Source organism: Bufo bufo, chromosome 5, assembly GCF_905171765.1.
Source record: "Bufo bufo chromosome 5, aBufBuf1.1, whole genome shotgun sequence".
Taxonomy (NCBI): Eukaryota; Metazoa; Chordata; class Amphibia; order Anura; family Bufonidae; genus Bufo; species Bufo bufo.
In genome coordinates this window covers 358,834,433-358,855,221 of record NC_053393.1, presented here as the reverse complement: position 1 = coordinate 358,855,221, position 20,789 = coordinate 358,834,433, and the positions used below count along the sequence as shown (strand labels likewise).

The window sequence follows — 20,789 nt, the reverse complement described above, 5'->3', positions numbered from 1 at the left end:
TTTGAATGAGAAGGTGTGTCCAAACTTTTGGTCTGTACTGTACATCATACAGTAACATCACCATGCCACACATAATACTACATACTGTATACAAACAGCTGTATAACAGGACTAACAGGAGATACTATGTACATCATACAGTAACATCACCATGCTACACATAGTACTACATACTGTATAACGGGACTAACAGGAGATACTATGTACATCATAGAGTAGCATCACCATGCTACACATAGTACTGCATATTGTATAACAGGACTAACAGGAGATACTATGTACATCATACAGTAACATCACCATGCTACACATTGTCCTGTTATACAGTATGCAGTACTAACAGGAGATACTATGTACATCATACAGTAACATCACCATGCCACACACAGTACTACATACTGTATACAAACAGCTGTATAACGGGAAAAACAGGAGATACTATGTACATCATACAGTAACATCACTATGCTATACATAGTACTGCATACTGTATATAAACTGTATAACGGTACAGGCGATACTATGTACATCATACAGTAATATCACTATGATATACAGTTTATATACAGTATGCAGTACTGTGTAACGGAACAGGAGATACTATGTACATCATACAGTATCACCATGCTACACATAGTACTGCGTACTGTATATAAACAGCTGTATAACGGGACTAACAGGTGATACTATGTACATAATACAATATCACCAGGCTACACATATACAGTTTATGTACAGTACTATGTGTAGCCTGGTGAGGTTACTGTATAATGTACATAGTATCACCTGTTAGTCCCGTTATACAGCTGTTTATATACAGTACGCCATACTATGTGTAGCATGGTGATACTGTATGATGTACATAGTATCTCCTCTTAGTTCCGTTATACAGTTGTTTATATACAATATGCAGTGCTATGTGTAGCATGGTGATACTGTATGATGTACATAGTATCTCCTGTTCCGTTATACAGTACTGTGTATCATAGTGATATTACTGTATGATGTACATAGTATCGCCTGTTAGTTCCGTTATACAGTTTATATGCAGTACTATGTGTATCATAGTGATGTTACTGTATGATGTACATAGTATCTCCTGTTAGTCCTGTTATACAGCCGTTTGTATACAGTACTCCGTACTATGTGTAGCATGGTGATGTTACTGTATGATGTACATAGTATCTCCTGTTTTTCCTGTTATACAGCTGTTTATATACAGTACTATGTGTATTATAGTGATATTACTGTATGATGTACATAGTATCTCCTGTTCTGTTAGTACTGCATACTGTATATAAACGGTATAACGGAACTAACAGGAGATACTATGTACATAATACAGTAACATCACCATGCTACACATAGTACTGTATAACAGGACTAACAGGAGATATTATGTACATCATACAGTAACATCACCATGCTACACATAGTACTGCATACTGTATAACAGGACTAACAGGAGATATTATGTACATCATACAGTAACATCACCATGCTACACATAGTACTGCATACTGTATATAAACAACTGTTGTGGGGATTCGCTCTGGTAGACAGGGTGTGCGGACGCAGTACAAAGGCAAATTACCAGGTCTTAAATCAAACTTCCGTGTTTACTCACACATAAAGCAAAAACAAAACGTCACTTTGCAGTCTTGGTGTTAGTTCACACACAAAGATAAGTCCACATAGCAAAAATCACCTTGTTGGCAGTTCTGCCTCCCGCAGTCCATAGCATGCATTTAGGGGGCCCGTTTCCCTTACAGACCGGTCTCAGCCCTCCAGCACGGCACAAACCTCAGATCCAAGTACACAGACCTCCTGAGCTCCACTGCCAGACTGAGGTAATCCTCCTCACCTGGCAGTGCTGGCTGGTTTTTAGGCCGGGCAAAACCTGGCCTCGACCATGGGACGTAGTCACCCACCCAGCACTTTGACTACTCCCAGTAAGAGCCGTCTCGGATCAGCTATACAGTCATACTAAGTATTAAGGTGTCAAACAGCAACTGCTGCTGACACATAAAAACCGGCTCTTACTACACCGAGGCCAGGAACCTCGGTGACACGTACCTATCATCCACGATGATTCCTTGTATTTTCTTACATTGTATAATGGGACTATAAGAAGATACTATGTACATCATACAGTATCAAAATGCTACACATAGTACTGTATACTGTATGTAAACAGCTGTATAACAGGACTAACAGGCGATAGTATGTACATCATACAGTACACAGATCACTGTGCTACACATAGCACTGCATACAATACACATAGCACTGCATACAGTACACAGATCACTGTGCTACACATAGTACTGCATACAGTACACAGGGGTCTAACAGGAGATACTATGCAGATCATGCAGTAACATCACCATGCTTCATATGGTACCATACATACAAACAGCGGTGTAACAGGGACTGACTGACAGAAGATTCTCAGTATGTCAGTAGTATCACCCTGCCACACACAGTACCACCCAAACAGCTGAACATCGTATGTATACCACTCTGTTACATACAGTAGCACACATTATAAACAGCTATAACAGAGAATGGATCACAGGAAATCCTATGTATGTTCATAAAGAAAAGTAACCATACAACACACAGTATCACATAGTAAACATACACAGAGCTGTATAACAGGGACTGACAGGAGATCGTATGTATGCCAGTGTCACAGCACCCTGCTACACAGAAACATCTGTATGATGGGGGATCCGAGGCTAGATATACTGTAGTACTATATATACAATCAGCTGTATACAGGGGGTCTGTACATGCTAAGTATGAAACACGGTGACATCACCATGTTACACATACAAACAGCTGTACAACAGGGGCTGTTGATCTCCTGTATATTATAGAGTAATTTCACCCTACTACATCCATACCAACAGCTGTATAACAGGAGACCGACTGTACATCCTATGCATGTCAGTCAAATCACAATGCTATATATAGTACTATATACATATAAACAGCTGTATACAAGGGGACTGACTGTATATCACCAAACTACATATACTAGCTAACACATAGAAAAAGCTGTATAACAGGGGACTGACTGTAGATCCTACATCACATACTACATATAGTACTAGACACATACAAACAACAGGAGTATGACTGTAGATCAGGGGTCAGCAATCTTCGGCACTCCAGCTGTTGTGAAAGCATGCTCTATTCATTTCTATGGGAGTTCTGAGAAGAACAGAGTATGCATGCTGGGAGTTGTAGTTTCACAACAGCTGGAGTGCCGAGGTTGCCTATCCCTACTGTAGATCCTAGATCACTTACTGCATATAGTACTAAACACAAACAGCTGTATAACAGGGACTGAATGTAGATCATATAGTTCCACACACAAACAGCTGTATAACAGGAGTATGACTGTAGTGTCTACACCACTTACTACATATATGTAGTACTACACACAAACAGCTGTATAACAGGAGTATGACTGTAGATCCTACATCACTTACTATGTATAGTACTACACACAAACTGATGTATAACAGGGATATCACTGTAGAGTCTACACCACTTACTGCATATAGTACTACACACAGTATAACAGTGACTGACTGTAGATCATATAGTACTACACACAAACTGATGTATAACAGGGATATCACTGTAGAGTCTACACCACTTACTGCATATAGTACTACACACAGTATAACAGTGACTGACTGTAGATCATATAGTACTACACACAAGCAGCTGTATAACAGTGACTGACTGTAGATCATATAGTACTACACGCAAACTGCTGTATAACAGGGACATCACTGTAGAGTCTACACCACTTACTGCGTATAGTACTACACACAGTATAACAGTGACTGACTGTAGATCATATAGTACTACACGCAAACTGCTGTATAACAGGGATATCACTGTAGAGCCTACACCATTTACTAAGTAAAAAACTACACACAAAGAGCTGTATAACACTGGACTACCGGTATATCCTCTATCACCATACTACATATAGTACTACATACATAGCAACAGCTGTATAACATAGGGCAAACTGTAGATCCTACATACATTACTACACATATTCAGCTGTATAACAGGGACTGACTGTAGATCCTCATCACCATACTACATAAAGTACTACACACAGAAACAGCTGTATAACAGGGACTGAATGTAGATCATATAGTACTACACGCAAACTGCTGTATAACAGGGCCATCACTGTAGAGTCTACACCACTTACTGCATATAGTACTACACACAGTATAACAGTGACTGACTGTAGATCATATAGTACTACACGCAAACTGCTGTATAACAGGGCCATCACTGTAGAGTCTACACCACTTACTGCGTATAGTACTACACACAGTATAACAGTGACTGACTGTAGATCATATAGTACTACACGCAAACTGCTGTATAACAGGGATATCACTGTAGAGCCTACACCACTTACTGTATATAGTACTACACGCAAACTGCTGTATAACAGGGATATCACTGTAGAGCCTACACCACTTACTAAGTAAAAAACTACACACAAAGAGCTGTATAACACTGGACTACCGGTATATCCTCTATCACCATACTACATATAGTACTACATACATAGCAACAGCTGTATAACATAGGGCAAACTGTAGATCCTACATACATTACTACACATATTCAGCTGTATAACAGGGACTGACTGTAGATCCTCATCACCATACTACATAAAGTACTACACACAGAAACCGCTGTATAACAGGGACTGACTGTAGATCCTGCATATAATACCACACATACAGGTATGGACACAGAAGAGCCCGTTACACCACAGTCCGTATGTGTGTAGTAGGGTGATGTAGCATCTACAGTCAGACCCTGTTATACAGCTGTTTGCATGTGTGTAGTACTATGTAGTATGGTGATGTAGGACCTCCAGTCAGTCCCTGTTATACAGCTGTTTCTGTGTGTGTAGTAGGTGGTGTAGGACCTCCAGTCAGTCCCTGTTATACAGCTGTTTCTATGTGTGAAGTAGGACCTCCAGTCAGTCCCTGTTATACAGCTGTTTCTATGTGTGAAGTAGGACATCCAGTCAGTCCCTGTTATACAGCTGTTCCTATGTGTGTAGTAGGTGGTGTAGGACCTCCAGTCAGTCCCTGTTATACAGCTGTTGCTATGTGTGTAGTAGGTGGTGTAGGACCTCCAGTCAGTCCCTGTTATACATATGTTCCTATGTGTGTAGTAGGTGATGTAGGACCTCCAGTCAGTCCCTGGTATACAGCTGTTGCTATGTGTGTAGTAGGGAGGTGTAGGACCTCCAGTCAGTCCCTGTTATACAGCTGTTTCTATGTGTGAAGTAGGACCTGCAGTGAGTCCCTGTTATACAGCTGTTTCTATGTGTGTGTGTAGTAGGTGGTGTAGGACCTCCAGTCAGTCCCTGTTATACAGCTGTTGCTATGTGTGTAGTAGGGAGGTGTAGGACCTCCAGTCAGTCCCTGTTATACAGCTGTTTCTATGTGTGAAGTAGGACCTGCAGCGAGTCCCTGTTATACAGCTGTTTCTATGTGTGTGTGTGTAGTAGGTGGTGTAGGACCTCCAGTCAGTCCCTGTTATACAGCTGTTTCTATGTGTGAAGTAGGACCTCCAGTCAGTCCCTGTTATACAGCTGTTCCTATGTGTGTAGTAGGGAGGTGTAGGACCCCATTACACAGCTGTACATCTTCAGAGCTGCAGCACACACACGACCAGTCCCATAGAGATCCTGGCACAGTCCACAATGCTAGGAGCAGAGACTTTCCCCCCAGCTCCTGGCAGCACAGTCCTGCCCACAGCCCGGGCTCCCTGTGCAGTTTGCAGCCGTGCGGGTCAGTACCTGAGATATCAGCGGGACCAGGGTCTGCTCCACAGACTTGGTCTTGATTTCCAGCCCGCTGTCTATGCTGAAGCCGGAGGAGGAGGACGAGGAGACCCCACTGCTGCTGCACGGTGAAGTAGCCATGACTCCGTGTGTACAGGATGCACTGGATACGCTCCGTCCTTCTGGCTGCGTCGCCCCGTTAGACGTCCGCCACAGGAGAACAGCTATGACATGAAGAGCGGCTCGAAACTACAAGTACAGGACAAGAGACATCCCCGCCACAGAGCCACGCTGCGGAGGAGCCCCGCTCCACAGTCCAGTCCTCATTCCCGCTCACAGCTCCGCCCCTGTCCCCGCCCACCGGGAAAATCTACTGCGTGACCGCAACTTTCTCATTCTTCTCAGATTCCTGGCTGTGAGGTGAGCAGACGAGGAGCCCGTCTCCCGCTCTCTGCAGCAGCTTAGATGCCCGTCTCCCGCGCTCTGCAGCAGCCTAGGTGCCCGTCTCCCGCTCTCTGCAGCAGCCTAGGTGCCCGTCTCCCGCGCTCTGCAGCAGCCTAGGTGCCCGTCTCCCGCGCTCTGCAGCAGCCTAGGTGCCCGTCTCCCGCGCTCTGCAGCAGCCTAGGTGCCCGTCTCCCGCGCTCTGCAGCAGCCTAGCTGCCCGTCTCCCGCGCTCTGCAGCAGCCTAGCTGCCCGTCTCCCGCGCTCTGCAGCAGCCTAGCTGCCCGTCTCCCGCGCTCTGCAGCAGCCTAGCTGCCCGTCTCCCGCGCTCTGCAGCAGCCTAGCTGCCCGTCTCCCGCGCTCTGCAGCAGCCTAGCTGCCCGTCTCCCGCGCTCTGCAGCAGCCTAGCTGCCCGTCTCCCGCGCTCTGCAGCAGCCTAGCTGCCCGTCTCCCGCGCTCTGCAGCAGCCTAGCTGCCCGTCTCCCGCGCTCTGCAGCAGCCTAGCTGCCCGTCTCCCGCGCTCTGCAGCAGCCTAGCTGCCCGTCTCCCGCGCTCTGCAGCAGCCTAGCTGCCCGGTTCCCGCTCTCTGCAGCAGCCTAGGTGCCCGGTTCCCGCTCTCTGCAGCAGCCTAGATGCCCGTCTCCCGCGCTCTGCAGCAGCCTAGGTGCCCGTCTCCCGCGCTCTGCAGCAGCCTAGGTGCCCGTCTCCCGCGCTCTGCAGCAGCCTAGGTGCCCGTCTCCCGCGCTCTGCAGCAGCCTAGGTGCCCGTCTCCCGCTCTCTGCAGCAGCCTAGGTGCCCGTCTCCCGCTCTCTGCAGCAGCCTAGGTGCCCGTCTCCCGCGCTCTGCAGCAGCCTAGGTGCCCGTCTCCCGCGCTCTGCAGCAGCCTAGGTGCCCGTCTCCCGCGCTCTGCAGCAGCCTAGGTGCCCGTCTCCCGCGCTCTGCAGCAGCCTAGGTGCCCGTCTCCCGCGCTCTGCAGCAGCCTAGGTGCCCGTCTCCCGCGCTCTGCAGCAGCCTAGCTGCCCGTCTCCCGCGCTCTGCAGCAGCCTAGCTGCCCGTCTCCCGCGCTCTGCAGCAGCCTAGCTGCCCGTCTCCCGCGCTCTGCAGCAGCCTAGCTGCCCGTCTCCCGCGCTCTGCAGCAGCCTAGCTGCCCGTCTCCCGCGCTCTGCAGCAGCCTAGCTGCCCGTCTCCCGCGCTCTGCAGCAGCCTAGCTGCCCGTCTCCCGCGCTCTGCAGCAGCCTAGCTGCCCGTCTCCCGCGCTCTGCAGCAGCCTAGCTGCCCGTCTCCCGCGCTCTGCAGCAGCCTAGCTGCCCGTCTCCCGCGCTCTGCAGCAGCCTAGCTGCCCGTCTCCCGCGCTCTGCAGCAGCCTAGCTGCCCGTCTCCCGCGCTCTGCAGCAGCCTAGCTGCCCGTCTCCCGCGCTCTGCAGCAGCCTAGCTGCCCGTCTCCCGCGCTCTGCAGCAGCCTAGCTGCCCGTCTCCCGCGCTCTGCAGCAGCCTAGCTGCCCGTCTCCCGCGCTCTGCAGCAGCCTAGCTGCCCGTCTCCCGCGCTCTGCAGCAGCCTAGCTGCCCGTCTCCCGCGCTCTGCAGCAGCCTAGCTGCCCGTCTCCCGCGCTCTGCAGCAGCCTAGCTGCCCGTCTCCCGCGCTCTGCAGCAGCCTAGGTGCCCGTCTCCCGCGCTCTGCAGCAGCCTAGGTGCCCGTCTCCCGCGCTCTGCAGCAGCCTAGCTGCCCGTCTCCCGCGCTCTGCAGCAGCCTAGCCTTACCGGGGAGGAGATTCGAGCATTGTGCTAGAGCACATGTGGTATTAACCTAGCAGCATAAAACTACTGACAGATTCCCTTCAAGTCACCAGAGTTGTGTGCCGCATATATATTTTTTTCTAACATAAATTCAAAATCTACAATAAAAAAGTGACATTTTCAAAAGTGGTATTTTTATAGCAATATTTTTTTTTAATTGACGGCCAGCCAGCTGTACCAGACAAAAATCCAACACATCAAATTGAGTTTTCATTTTTACACATTTCTGTCTTTGCTTGTTCTGTTGATGACAAAAATCACCAATGTGTGCCACCTTTAGATTGCTTGAACCACGCCTGTTGTGGTCAGTGGAAAACATTTCTCATTGCTAGCCGTGTCTCCAGTGGTTGTTGAAGGGGTTGTTCCAAGGTATAAACTTGTCACCTGTCCATAGGAGATACAAAGCAAAAGGGCAACAATGTTTTCAATGTTTGATTTTCAGGTTCCATATCTCACCATCCACTGCAGTTTCAAACATGAGACTACCATCATTTTATAGACAATCATCTTGGCTATCTCATACATAAATTGGACTTGCAACTATTTAGCATATGATTAGTTATGCAGATTCTTGTCATGTAACTGTATAGTTACTGTTTTTCTCCTGGTGGTGGAACAATATTTTTCTTCGACTACAAATCACACTCCCTAATAGCTCAGTGTGTTATTACGTTGATTCCCAAGTGAAAGGTCACTGGCTCGAATCCAGGAGCAACCATAAAGAAGATTTCCCAAGAAAAGAGAAACAGCATCATCCAGCTCAACGTTAGCGGTATCTTGGCTAAGACAATTGACAAACTGCATCATGTGAGTGCCATGACAGTTGGAAGAATACAAAATGAAATCTGTCCATCCATTCCAAAGCCAAGAGGTGGATGTCCAGGCGAAATATCAGAATCAAGTCGGATCATCCCAAGGTCTATCAGTTCTGGAGGGACAAACACGGCAGTGGAGGTGGCTCGTATGCTTTGTAATAGTGAGTTCATAGACATCCATGCAAAGCAACGCGCATTACACAAGTATGGCATGGTGACTCGAAAAAAGGTGTCGACTTCAGTATCGTCATAAGAAGGGTCGGCTCGAGTTTGCAAAAATGTATGAACAGCGGATAGTAGAAGATTGGAAACTGGTGATCAATAGACTGAGCTCTGATGGGTGCAAATGGGTCTGGAAGAAACAAGGGAAAAAAGGCTAATGGATCGAGAAATTGAAGGATTTGTCAAGTTCGGTGGAGGAAGCCTGATGATATGGGGTTGTTTCATAGACAAAGGCGTTGGATACATGACCAGAATCGAGTACTATGGGTATGAAAAGACAAAAGTAATAGTGCTGGATTGGCCCCCACAGTCTCCAGACCTTGAGCCAATTGAACACTTGTGGGTAGATACCCAACTAAGTCAACCAGTATTCACCAACATTGGGAACACGTAGAAGAGACCTGGGAACAGATTCAGGCACTGTTGAAAGCCAAAGGTGGAATTACAAAATACTAACAAAATAACAAAAATTAAAATGTAGAATTGTAGGAGCAACAGTAACAATGCAGTTACATGACAAAAATCTGCATAACTAATCATATGCTAAATAGTTGCAAGTCTATTGTCTATAAAATGATGGTAGTCTTACATTCAAAGCTGTAGTGGATGGTGAGATATGGAGCCTGAAAGTCAAAAGTTCAAAACATTGTTACCCTTTTGCTCGTCAGTGTAACTAATCAGTTGTGGTCCAACTGCTGGGACCCGCACCGATCAGGAGACTGGGGTTCTGAGTTCCCCATATAAAGGGAACTGTTGTCATACATGTATGCTGCAACTCGATTCTTTCTCCATGGAACTGGCAGAGATATCTGAGCACTTTTTAAGACTATCTCTAGCAGTCCCATAGAGTAGGAGTATTTTCATTTGGGAACCACGTTCTAGTGGTTGAGCCCTCACCAATCAAATACTAAGCCCTTATGCTGGGAATAGGGGACAGGTTGATATCTTGGAACAAACCTTTTTAAGAGAAAAAATATAAAACCACATGTCTGATGTTTTTAGTGAGACCACAGATCGTTACTCTGAAGCTGTGCATGAAATGTGTTCTTCTGTGTCTAGAATACAGCATAGACCCAAAGAAAGGCAAACTGTGTTTCTCTAGGTGCTTTGAAACTTTGTCCAAGTACAAAGACTTTCAGGAATGTTATATTCAGCTTAGCAGAAGAGTTACTCGCGTCGAGGTGAATGACTGAGACTAAACAATTCCAAGAAATACTTCTGACAGCGTGCCTGAGAATTGCACCATGTATGGCTAGATAGATCTTTTGATGATTAGAAAAGTTCACTATTGCACAAGGTTATCTTCTATTATATTGAAAAATGTTGTGATTCAGTGATCCGTCTTTATTATAAGGACGGGATTCGAACCCCTGATCCACTGATTTATTAATGTGTCTGCACCTAGAAGCTGTCTAAAAAGCAGTGGCGTTGCTAGGGCTGGCGTCGCCCGGTGCGGTAGAAAATGGTGTCACCCCCTTGCCCCACCCCCCGAAGCAATATATTTTTTGCCATATATGGGGGTGCTACTGCCGTAGGGGGGCATCCGTTAGCTCAGCAGACCACCCCCCCCCCCCCCAAAGCTTAGATCCCCAGCACCCACTTTCCCCCCCAGCAGCTCACCTAGGTCAGGTGCACCCCACTTTTGCTGTCTGTCTGACCGAGACACCAAATGCTGTTCAATTTCTTCTGGTGACCGTTTCTTCGTGTGGTCATCGTGTTCTGACCTGAGCGGACAAGTCACGTAGAGTACGTTCATCAAGCTCCGCCCTGCCGCCGCTGATGTCCCTTCACTGAGCCTGCCATCTGACCCAAGCGGTAACGGTGTGTGGGGGGGGGGAGTTGGATAGTAAACAGACCGCCGACATGGCGGTGGGGCTAAACAGACAGATCACTGACGGGGGGGGGGATTGCTAACAGTCAGATCGCTAACTGGGCACTGGCGGATCCAGAATCCAGAGCCTGGTCTCGGGAGGGGCACTTCCAGATTATTTTATGTCCGCCGCCACAAAACAATGGTGCTTATAGAACAGACTACACAGTGTAGAGGTATACTGTATATTGTGTGGCACAGTGTATGCTATATGTGTATAACATAAACATATTTCACATGAAAACTTACAATTACTTGGCTTGGCCCTTGGGGATCTCAGACACCACTTCAACACTTTGGCTGGGGGGCTTGGTGGAGCTGATGTTGTGTTTTATCCTAATGAGAAGATTTCATAATAAGGATTTGGAGAAGGGGCAGTGGGGTCACAGAGCAGGGAGAGGCTGGTGCTGCTACTAGGGAGCTCATACCATGGGGGAGTAATAAAGCCCACCATAATGCCCCCCCAGTAGAAAAAATTCTCCTTATAATGTGACAATGCAAAAAATACCCGTTTGTAATGGCCCCAGTTGAGCTAATGTCCCCATAGTTCCCCCATAATGTGCCAGTATAAAATACCCCTATATAGTGCCCCCATAGTGCTCCTCTCCCCCTTCCTCCTAGTGCCCCCCATAATGTACCAGTATAAAATGCTCCATATATAGTGCCCCAGTAGATGCCCTTAGTGTCCCCCATAATTTGCAAGTATAAAATACCCCTTCTTAGTTCCCCTGTAGATGACCCCATAGTACTCCTCTCCCCCCTTAATAATGTGTTCCAGTATAAAATGCTACTGTACAGAGCCCCCATATAAAATACCCCTTCTTTGAGGCCTCAGTAGGTGCCCCCAATAATGTGCCAGTAATAAGTGTCCCCAGTAATAAGTGCCCCCAATAATGTGCCAGTAATAAGTGCCACCATAGATGCCCTCCAATAATGTGCCAGTAAAATGTGCCCCCATAGATGCCCCCAAACATGTGCCAGTAACAAGAGCCCCCCCCCCATCATGTGCCAGTAACGAGAGCACCCCCCATCATGTGCCAGTAACAAGAACACCCCCCATCATGTGCCAGTAATAAGAGCACCCTCTCATCATGTGCCAGTAACAAGAGCCCCCTAATCATGTGACAGTAACAAGAGGCCGCCATCATGTGCCAGTAACAAGAGCTCCCTAATCATGTGCAAGTAACAAGAGCCCCCCCATCATGTGCCAGTAACAAGAGCCCCCCATCATGTGCCAGTAACAAGAGCCCCCCCATCATGTGCCATTAACAAGAGCCCCCTAATCATGTGCCAGTAACAAGAGCCCCCCCCCCCATCATGTGCCAGTAACTAGGCCGGCAGCTTATCAGAGGAACAGGGAAGGGACACGCCTCTCCCTCCCCGGCCGCAGCATCCATCTGTATCGCTGACCTGAGGACGGCGATACAGATGACTCTCCCTGTGCTCTGACGCCGACGCCATCACACTGGTGTAACCCCATCACTGGTGTCACCCGGTGCGGCCCGCAGCACCCCCCTCGCAACGCCACTGCTAAAAAGTGGCCTGCCTGTGAGAGCAGGGAAATGTCTTTCCAAGCATAACTGCTTATAAGGTAACTACAGTAATTGTTAAAGGGGTTGTCTCATTTCAGCAAATAGCATTTATCATGTAGACTAATTTAATACAAGGCACTTACCAATGTATTGTGATTATCCATATTGCTTCCTTTGCGGGCTTCATTCATTTTTCTATAACATACACAGCTCGTTTGCATGGTTACGACCACTGCTGTAGCACAGATAAAAGGTGACCAGGACAGGAGCTGCTGCGCATGCGTGCCTATGTGTGCTCCCACAATCTCGACCACCAGAGAGGCCGGTGCTTTTACCTATAGTGTGCAAGCATAACCATAGCTGCTGGGGCTAAAAATTTTTTTTTTCAATTTCCACCTAATCAAAGAAAACGTTCACTTCAGCGTTTAAGTGGACAGGGTATCTCCGGGGATCGCTCCCCTCTCAACTCCCACCAACACATAGTCTACCCAGGTTTCCCTTTAGTTAGGATGTGAGGTACCACTTTGTTTGTCGGAAGGGAGACATAAGCTCCTCAATTTCTGAATCAGACAGAACCTCAATGACAAACTGTTTCCATTTTTTCATGAACCTGCCTATGGTATTTACCTTTATGTCTCTCAATCTCCAACCTTTCCATGTATAGCACGTGTTTCATTGTGCCTAAAACCTCCTCCCACTCTGGTGGCTTCGGTTGCAGCCATTTCCTCAAGATTGATTTCTTGAAAGACATAAGTAAAATGTGTATACGTCCGTCCGACACTCCTGTACCCGGATCCTCTGATTGGTCTCTGAGAATGTATTGAAAGATACACTGCTGTGGGCTGACAACTACTTTGCCCCCCCATACCCTGTGTACAAATTCTACCGCTTTTGACCAAATAGACTGCAGTCGCGGGCAGGTTAGGAGGCTATGGGTCAGATCGGCATTGGGAAGGTTACATTTGGGGCAGTGTCTGAGGTAGTGGGCTGGGGAATCCCTGTAGGACAGATTGAAAGCGTAGGTGGCCCTATGGAGTATACGCAGTTGAGTCTCCCTCCACTGCTCGTTTTGGATGGCTTTTCTGACAAATTCAAGACCATCTCTAATCTTTTTCGTAATGGTCTGGTCATCCAGCTCTCTCTCCCAAGCGTGAAAAGCTCTATCCACTACTCCTATCATTTGGGTATTATGGATCTTAAAGTACAATTCCGACAGGGATATCGGTGTATTCTCTCCCCCCAGAAGCGCCTCAAACCACAGCAGCCTGTCCCCCTCTCCCAGTTTGGTTGCTTGTGAGTTGCAGTAAGATTTAACCTGATGGTACGAGAGGAAATGAGCGTCCGTCAGCTGGTATTTGGTTTTTAAGTCCTCCCACGGAGTCAAGGCCTGACCTGATGGGTCAAACACGTGACTCAATCGCTGCATCCCCTTTTCTCTCCATACTTTAAACATTTTATTCTCTCTACTTTGGGGGAATGCCAGCAGTGTCCATAAGGGCATTTGTGGCGACAAATAGAATGGGAGTCTATATATCTTCCTCGTGGCTTTCCATGCCATCATCGTGTCTCTTAATATTACACTATGTTTAATTTGGGGAGGGACGTGACGTAGCCTGGAGTGAAGAAGCACTCCCAGGTGCCATGGCTGCGCCAGTTCCCTCTCTAACGGTGTTGCCGAGAAGTGGGCGGATACCCATATCCAATCCCTCACATGGCGGAAAAGGGCCGCTAAATTGTAGTGCCTAATATTTGGCAGTTGGAGCCCTCCCATTTGAGCATTGTGAGTTTGCTGTATGCTATCCAGGGTCTTTTATGTGTCCAAAGAAAAGCCGACTGTAACCTTACAATGTCCGCATGTTTCAATAATAGGGGGATAGTCTGCAGAGGGTACAATAATCGTGAGAAACAAGACATTTTGATTAAATGCACCCTACCACTCAGGGACAGTGGGAGATCTCTCCACTTGGTCAAGTCTTGTACTATCTTTTGTATCAAAGGAGGATAATTTAGGGAATAAAGTTTCCCCGAGTCTCGTCCCACTTTTATACCCAGGTACGTCATGTAGTCATTTCTGACTTCCACATTATTGTAGTATGCTGTGTCTGTTGGAGTGCGGGTCAAGAAAAGAAGTTGGCTTTTGGAAACGTTTATTTTGTATCCCGTGACTGAGCCATAGTATGCCAGGGACTCTAGTATCCCCTGAATTTGGGTGTTTGGGGAGTCTATGAACAACAATAAGTCGTCTGCGAAGCATGCAAGTTTCACCTCCTCTCTGCCTATTCTTATTCCCTGGAATAAATTTGTCTCTTTAAAGGTACCGCACCAATGGCTCCATTGCTAAATTGAATAGTAGGGGGGATAAGGGGCTTCCTTCTTTTTTTTTTTTTACTTTTTAAATGTTTCCCTAGGGAACTTGAACATTAGATCATCAGATTGCTTCTCTCATAGACTCCTCAAGGGGGACAGGCTGCCTCAGGGAATGAATGGCTCCCCGATCTCCACTAGGGGGAGCAGTTCCAGCTCCAGAAGTGCTGCGCTTCCAGCTTTTCAGTTCTCAGATGGCATCACATTTAGAATCTTAAGGGTAAAATGTCTACGATCGGCATTATTGCTGGTCGCAGATATTAGCCCCGTGTTTCTGCTGTTTAAAACATCAGGCACCCCCCAGATACTGCACCCATTGTGCTCGCAAGCAGGTGCCATATTTAAATATTTGACTTCTCAAGCACTGGATCAACACTGTGCTGCGTTTATCTCTGTTATTGGTAACTATAACAAATGGTCACCCACTATATCTAGGTTTTTACACCAACAAAATTTTTATTTACTGTTAGAGCAGTAACCTGGCCAGTATGGCCGGCTCCAGGTTCATGTGGGCCCTTGGGCGATAAAGTCTCAGTGGGCCCCCTTGTGACATTTTGCACGGCGCTTATAGCAATGAAACTGCATATATTATAGATTAAATACCTTACACAGAGCATGCTACAGAGCGGATATATGTGATTTAGTCCTTATGTGCCTACTTTTATTTTCTACCCAGTGTTTCAGTCCCTCAGGTCTACTCATAGATATGTGCACCCCCTCACAGTAGATATGCTCCCTTCATAGTAGATATGCCAAGATATTTGCTCCCTTCATAGTAGATATGCCAAGATATTTGCCCCCTCACAGTTGATATGCCAAGATGTGTGCCCCCTCAACAGTAGATATGCCAAGATATGTGCCCAGTGCCCCCTTCACAGTGGTTATGCCCAGGGGTGCCCCCTTCACAGGAAGTGAAAAAAAAAAACAATAGTTACTCCTCGCCTCAGTCAGCTGGCTCCTCCCATGATCTGCGTCACCCCATCAGCAGCAGCAGGATACTGTGACACATCCCGCTGCTGTGTAGGAGAAGCAGAGGCTGATTCACAGCCTGTCCCGCTCCTCCTCCTACACAGATCAGCAGGACAATGTGTGAGGAGCACTGGCGGCTCAATGGTGGAGCGGGGAGCAAATAGTTCCCTGCTTCAGTGGCGTGCCTACGGTGTTTGGCACCTGGGGTGGGTCCTTTCTCTGGCACCCCCCCCCCCCCCCCAATACTTTAAAAAAAATGGTACTCCCTCACAGTATTATTGCCCTCATTGTACAACCTTCACAGTAGTTTTGTACAGATCTGTGCCCCCTCACAGTAGTTATGCCCTCTCCGTGCTCCTTTCACAGTTGTAATGCCCTATCTGTGCCCCCTTCACAGTAATAATCCCTATTGTGCCCCTTCACAGTAATAATCCTCATTGTGCCCCCTTCATAGTAATAATCGCCATTGTGCCCCCTTTATAGTAATAATGCACACTGTGCCCCCTTCACAGTAATAATGCCCTCTGTGCCCCCTTCATACGGTAGTAGAAATCCCCATTGTGCCCCCTTCACAGTAATAATGCCAACTTTGCCACATTCACTGTGCCCCCTTCATTGTAGTAATGCCCTCTGGTTCTGTGCCCCCTCCATAGTAGAAATGCCCATTGTGCCCCCTTCACATTAGTAATGCCCTCTGTGCCCCCTGCATAGTAGAAATGCCCTCTGTGCCCCCTCCATAGTAGTAAAGATCTCTGTGCCCCCTCCATAATAATAAAGTCCTCTGTGCCCCCTCCATAGTAATAAAGTCCTCTGTGCCCCCTCCATATAATAAAGTCCTCTGTGCACCCCCATAGTAATAAAGTCCTCTGTGCCCCCTTCATATAATAAAGTCCTCTGTGCACCCCCATAGTAATAAAGACCTCTGTGCCCACTCTGTATTAAAAACAAAAAACAGAGTAACTACTCACCTTGTCCCGTTCCTGAAGCTCAAAGTCCTCTCTTCCCTGCAGGCACAGATCGCTCTGCAGCACTGTGTGGGCAGAGCTTATGCAGATTACCGAGCTGCAGGCTCCGCCCACACAGGCCAGCAGCGCGATCTGTGCCTGCAGGCTGAATGGTGGAGCGGGGAGAAGTCTTCCTGCTTCACCATTCTGTGCGCCGCCGGCCTGAAGGAGGGGAGGAGTGCGGGGAGATGAGCGGTAAGTGACAGGACCCAGCTCCCTGCGCTCTAGCAATAAGCGCTTCCATCTGTATTGATGGAAGCGCTCATTGCTTCTGGACTCTGGCAGCTGTGCTGTGGGCCCCGGCACTTGCCCAGGTATGTCGGGTGCTGACGCCGGCCTTGCTGGCCAGACCTACCTTTGCTGGGTAAACAATCATGGGACAAGTAGTTACTAGAGTTTCTGCCTGTAAACAGTGACTTTAACCCCATTTTTTACCTTCCTGACAAATTTGCAAATCTGACATGTCACTTTATGTGGTAATAACTTTTGAATGCTTTTACTTATCCAACTGATTCTGAAACTGTTTCCCCATGACACATTGTACTTCATGTTAGTGGTAAATTTGAGTCTAAATATTTTTCCTTTATTTATAAAAACACTCATTATAGCTCAATCCTTATCTTACTAATAAGAATGTGGCTTAAATAAGTGTTTATGACCTCTTAGTAATTTAGAGATAAGGGTTATTAGATGATAGGCAAAAGGTGAAAGTAAAAAGTACAATTCACACAGCTAGGAAAACAGTTAGCATTTTGTGACAGAAGGCTCAATATTTTTAATAAAGACCAATTGAAAAAAAAATTTGGGCCCAAAAATGGGTAGAATGCAATCATAAAAAAATTGCCCCCAAAGGTGTGCATAGCCTTGAAGACAGATACGTAAAAAATATTTTTTAATTAACATTCATCATATGTCTACTTTACGTTGGCATTATTTTGTAGATGCCATTTTATTTTTTTAGAGCCTTAGGAGGCTTAGAATTTTAGAAGCAAATTTTAAAATTATGAAGAAAATTTCCAAAATCCACTTTTTTAAAGACTTGTTTTGTTATGAAGTCAATTTGAGGGGCTTTCATAATAGAAGCCACACATAAATGACCTAATTTTAGAAACTACACAAATTATTTGAAATGTATTTTTACAAATTTTGTTAACTCTTTAGATCTTACACAAAAAATGGGTCTGAAATTTCAACATTTCACCTCTTTTTGCTGATTTTCAATTTTAATCCATTCTCCTCAATTGTTTTGCAACACAATGAGGGTTAACAGCAAAAAAAAACTCTATATTTATTATTCTGATTGTGCAGTTTACAGAAACACCCCATATGAGGTCATAAACTGTTGCATAGGCACACGAGTAGGGCTGAAACGATTACTCGATTAAATCGAGTAATTCGACACAAAAAAATCCTTGATGCAAATTTTTTGCATCGAAGATTCGTTTGTGTCATGTGACCACGGATCGGGAGTGAAGCGCTTGCTATTACTCCCGCTCCGTGGTCTCCTGCGGCGCTTGGAATACTTACCTTTCCAGCAGGCGGCCTCCGGACACTCCACAGTACGTCCATGGTCCCGCGCTGCTCTGACCTCCTGACGTACGCACGCCGTGACCCGACGCACTGTGTGACGTCAGGAGCAGAGCAGAACGATGGAGTGTCGGCAGCGCCCCTGCTGGAAAGGTAAGTGTATGAAACCGAGGGGGTGGGGGCGCAACTAAGGCCAGGCGCCTGGAGTGCACAGCGTCATAGAAACCAGTGACACTGTGCACTACGGGTGTCAGGAGGAGCATGGCAACAGAGCTGATGGCACAATGGGGGCAGAGTTGATGGCACAATGGGGCAGAGCTGCTGATGGCACAAGGGGGCAGAGCTGCTGATGGCACAAGGGGGCAGAGCTGCTGATGGCACAAGGGGGCAGAGCTGCTGATGGCACAAGGGGGCAGAGCTGCTGATGGCACAAGGGGGCAGAGCTGCTGATGGCACAAGGGGGCAGAGCTGCTGATGGCACAAGGGGGCAGAGCTGCTGATGGCACAAGGGGGCAGAGCTGATGGCACAAGGGGGCAGAGCTGATGGCACAAGGGGGCAGAGCTGATGGAACAAGGGGGCAGAGCTGATGGCACTGGGGGGAACTGATGCACTTGGGCTGATCGCACAGTGGGGAACAAAGGGTGTTGGGGGCTAATGGCAGGGCGTCTGAGTTTTTATAAAGGAAAACAGTATTATTTTTTTCTTATTAGATTACTCGATTAATCGTAAAAAATAATCGATAGAATACTCGATTACTAAAATAATCGTTTACTGCAGCCCTACACACGAGCTTAGAAGGGAAGGAGGGATATGGATTTTGGAGAGCAGATTTTTTTGGAATGTTTTTCAGACTCCATATCACATTTGAAGAGACCCTGAGGTACCCCTTTAATGGAAATCTCCAAAAGAGTACATTTGGGAAACTACATCCCTTCAAATAATTTATTGAGGGGTGTAGCAAGTGCTTTGACCCAACAGGCATTTCATAGAATTTTGAAAGACTTGGCTTTGAAAATGAAAAATTTATTTTTTTCCAATAAAATGTTGCCTTTGCCTCAGATTTTTCATTTTCACAATGGGTAAAAAAGTAAAATGGAGAAAAATTACCCCACAATTTGTTACCCATTTTCTCCTGAATACAGTCATAAACTGCTGTTTGGGTACACTGCACAGTCCAGAAGAGAAAGAGTACCCTGTGAATTTGAGGCCTAGTTTGGTGATTTATACAGCACTGACCGACAGCTACTGTCATGCACTAGGGAGAGGGGAAGAGGAAGTGCACCCACTAGCTGCCACCCACGCCTCTGTCCCTGCCTACTTACACTACCCGTCCTAGGCGACGGGGCGTAACTGAGCGGCGGTCCCTAACCTCTATAAGTGCAGAGAGGCAGAGCGGACAGAGACAGAATATAGCCAGGCAGAGGCAGTAGGAGGGAACCCTGCAGATGGATCCGAAGTCACGTAAAGTGTCAGGAGCAATACTGAAATGCCAGAGATCAACATTAATGTAGGCGAACAGGGGCAACAATGACGGTAAACAAACACGCCTAGGGTCAAACCAGGATGTCATGTCAGTACACAAGGAATAGAAAGGACGGGTCAGAGCACAAGCTGAGAGTCAAACCTGGAGGTCACGTCAGTACACAAGGGCAGGCGAGGTCGGGTCAGGAACAAAAGCCAAGGGTCAAAATCCAGAGTATCAGAAGCACTGAGTAGTAGCAGTAGGCACAGGACCAAAATCGCAGGCAACCTGTGGCCAGCAGGCTGCCTGTATAAATAGTGAAATGCTAAGGTTATATGACGTGGCCAGCGTCACATGACCCGCTCAGACACAGAAGCTGAGCACCAAGTGGCCAGCTCGGTGCTCAGCCTGATACTGTTGCCAGGGGAACGAAGGACGCCGACCGCACAGACAGCAGGAGTGCGGTCGGGTCCGCTCTGTCTCCTGTTACCTGGGAGACGGGGACGCCGTGTGCGTTGCCGCTCAGGGAGAGAGGCAGGTCGCCGGCGCCCTGTGACAGCTACAGAGAAAAGCAAGCCATCTTGCTGGGTTTCCTGGTTTTTTAAACACCCTAAACTTTTGGCTGGACATGCAACAGGGCTCAGAAGTTAAAAATCCTTTGAGGCTCAATGTGGTGATTTACGCATCTTGTGACCCCTCAAGGTATTTATTTATTAAGGGTTGGAGTGAGCATTTTGACTTTACAGCTGTTTTGCAAAAATTAATTTGCAAAAAACTTGTAAGGGAAAAAAAAGATTTTATAAGGCCCAATAAACTTGGGACCCAATTTCCAGGAGGGAACCTTCAGTTTAATATTTCTTGTAGACAACCACACCAGATCACCCACATTCAGGTCCGGACCAGGCACACGTCTCTTATCAGCCACACGCTTATATTT

General features: G+C 47.1%; 1 protein-coding gene across 1 annotated transcript in view; it reads right to left on the bottom strand.

Annotated features, from left to right (window-relative positions):
- CTNNAL1 (catenin alpha like 1) overlaps positions 1 to 5,992 on the bottom strand; it is a 261,726-nt gene extending 255,734 nt beyond the window's left edge. Inside the window, exon 1 of the mRNA XM_040432487.1 lies at positions 5,867 to 5,992. Within this exon, the coding sequence (XP_040288421.1) occupies positions 5,867 to 5,992 (126 nt within the window). The remainder of the gene's footprint in view (positions 1 to 5,866) is intronic.
- Between the last annotated feature and the right edge of the window lie 14,797 nt (positions 5,993 to 20,789).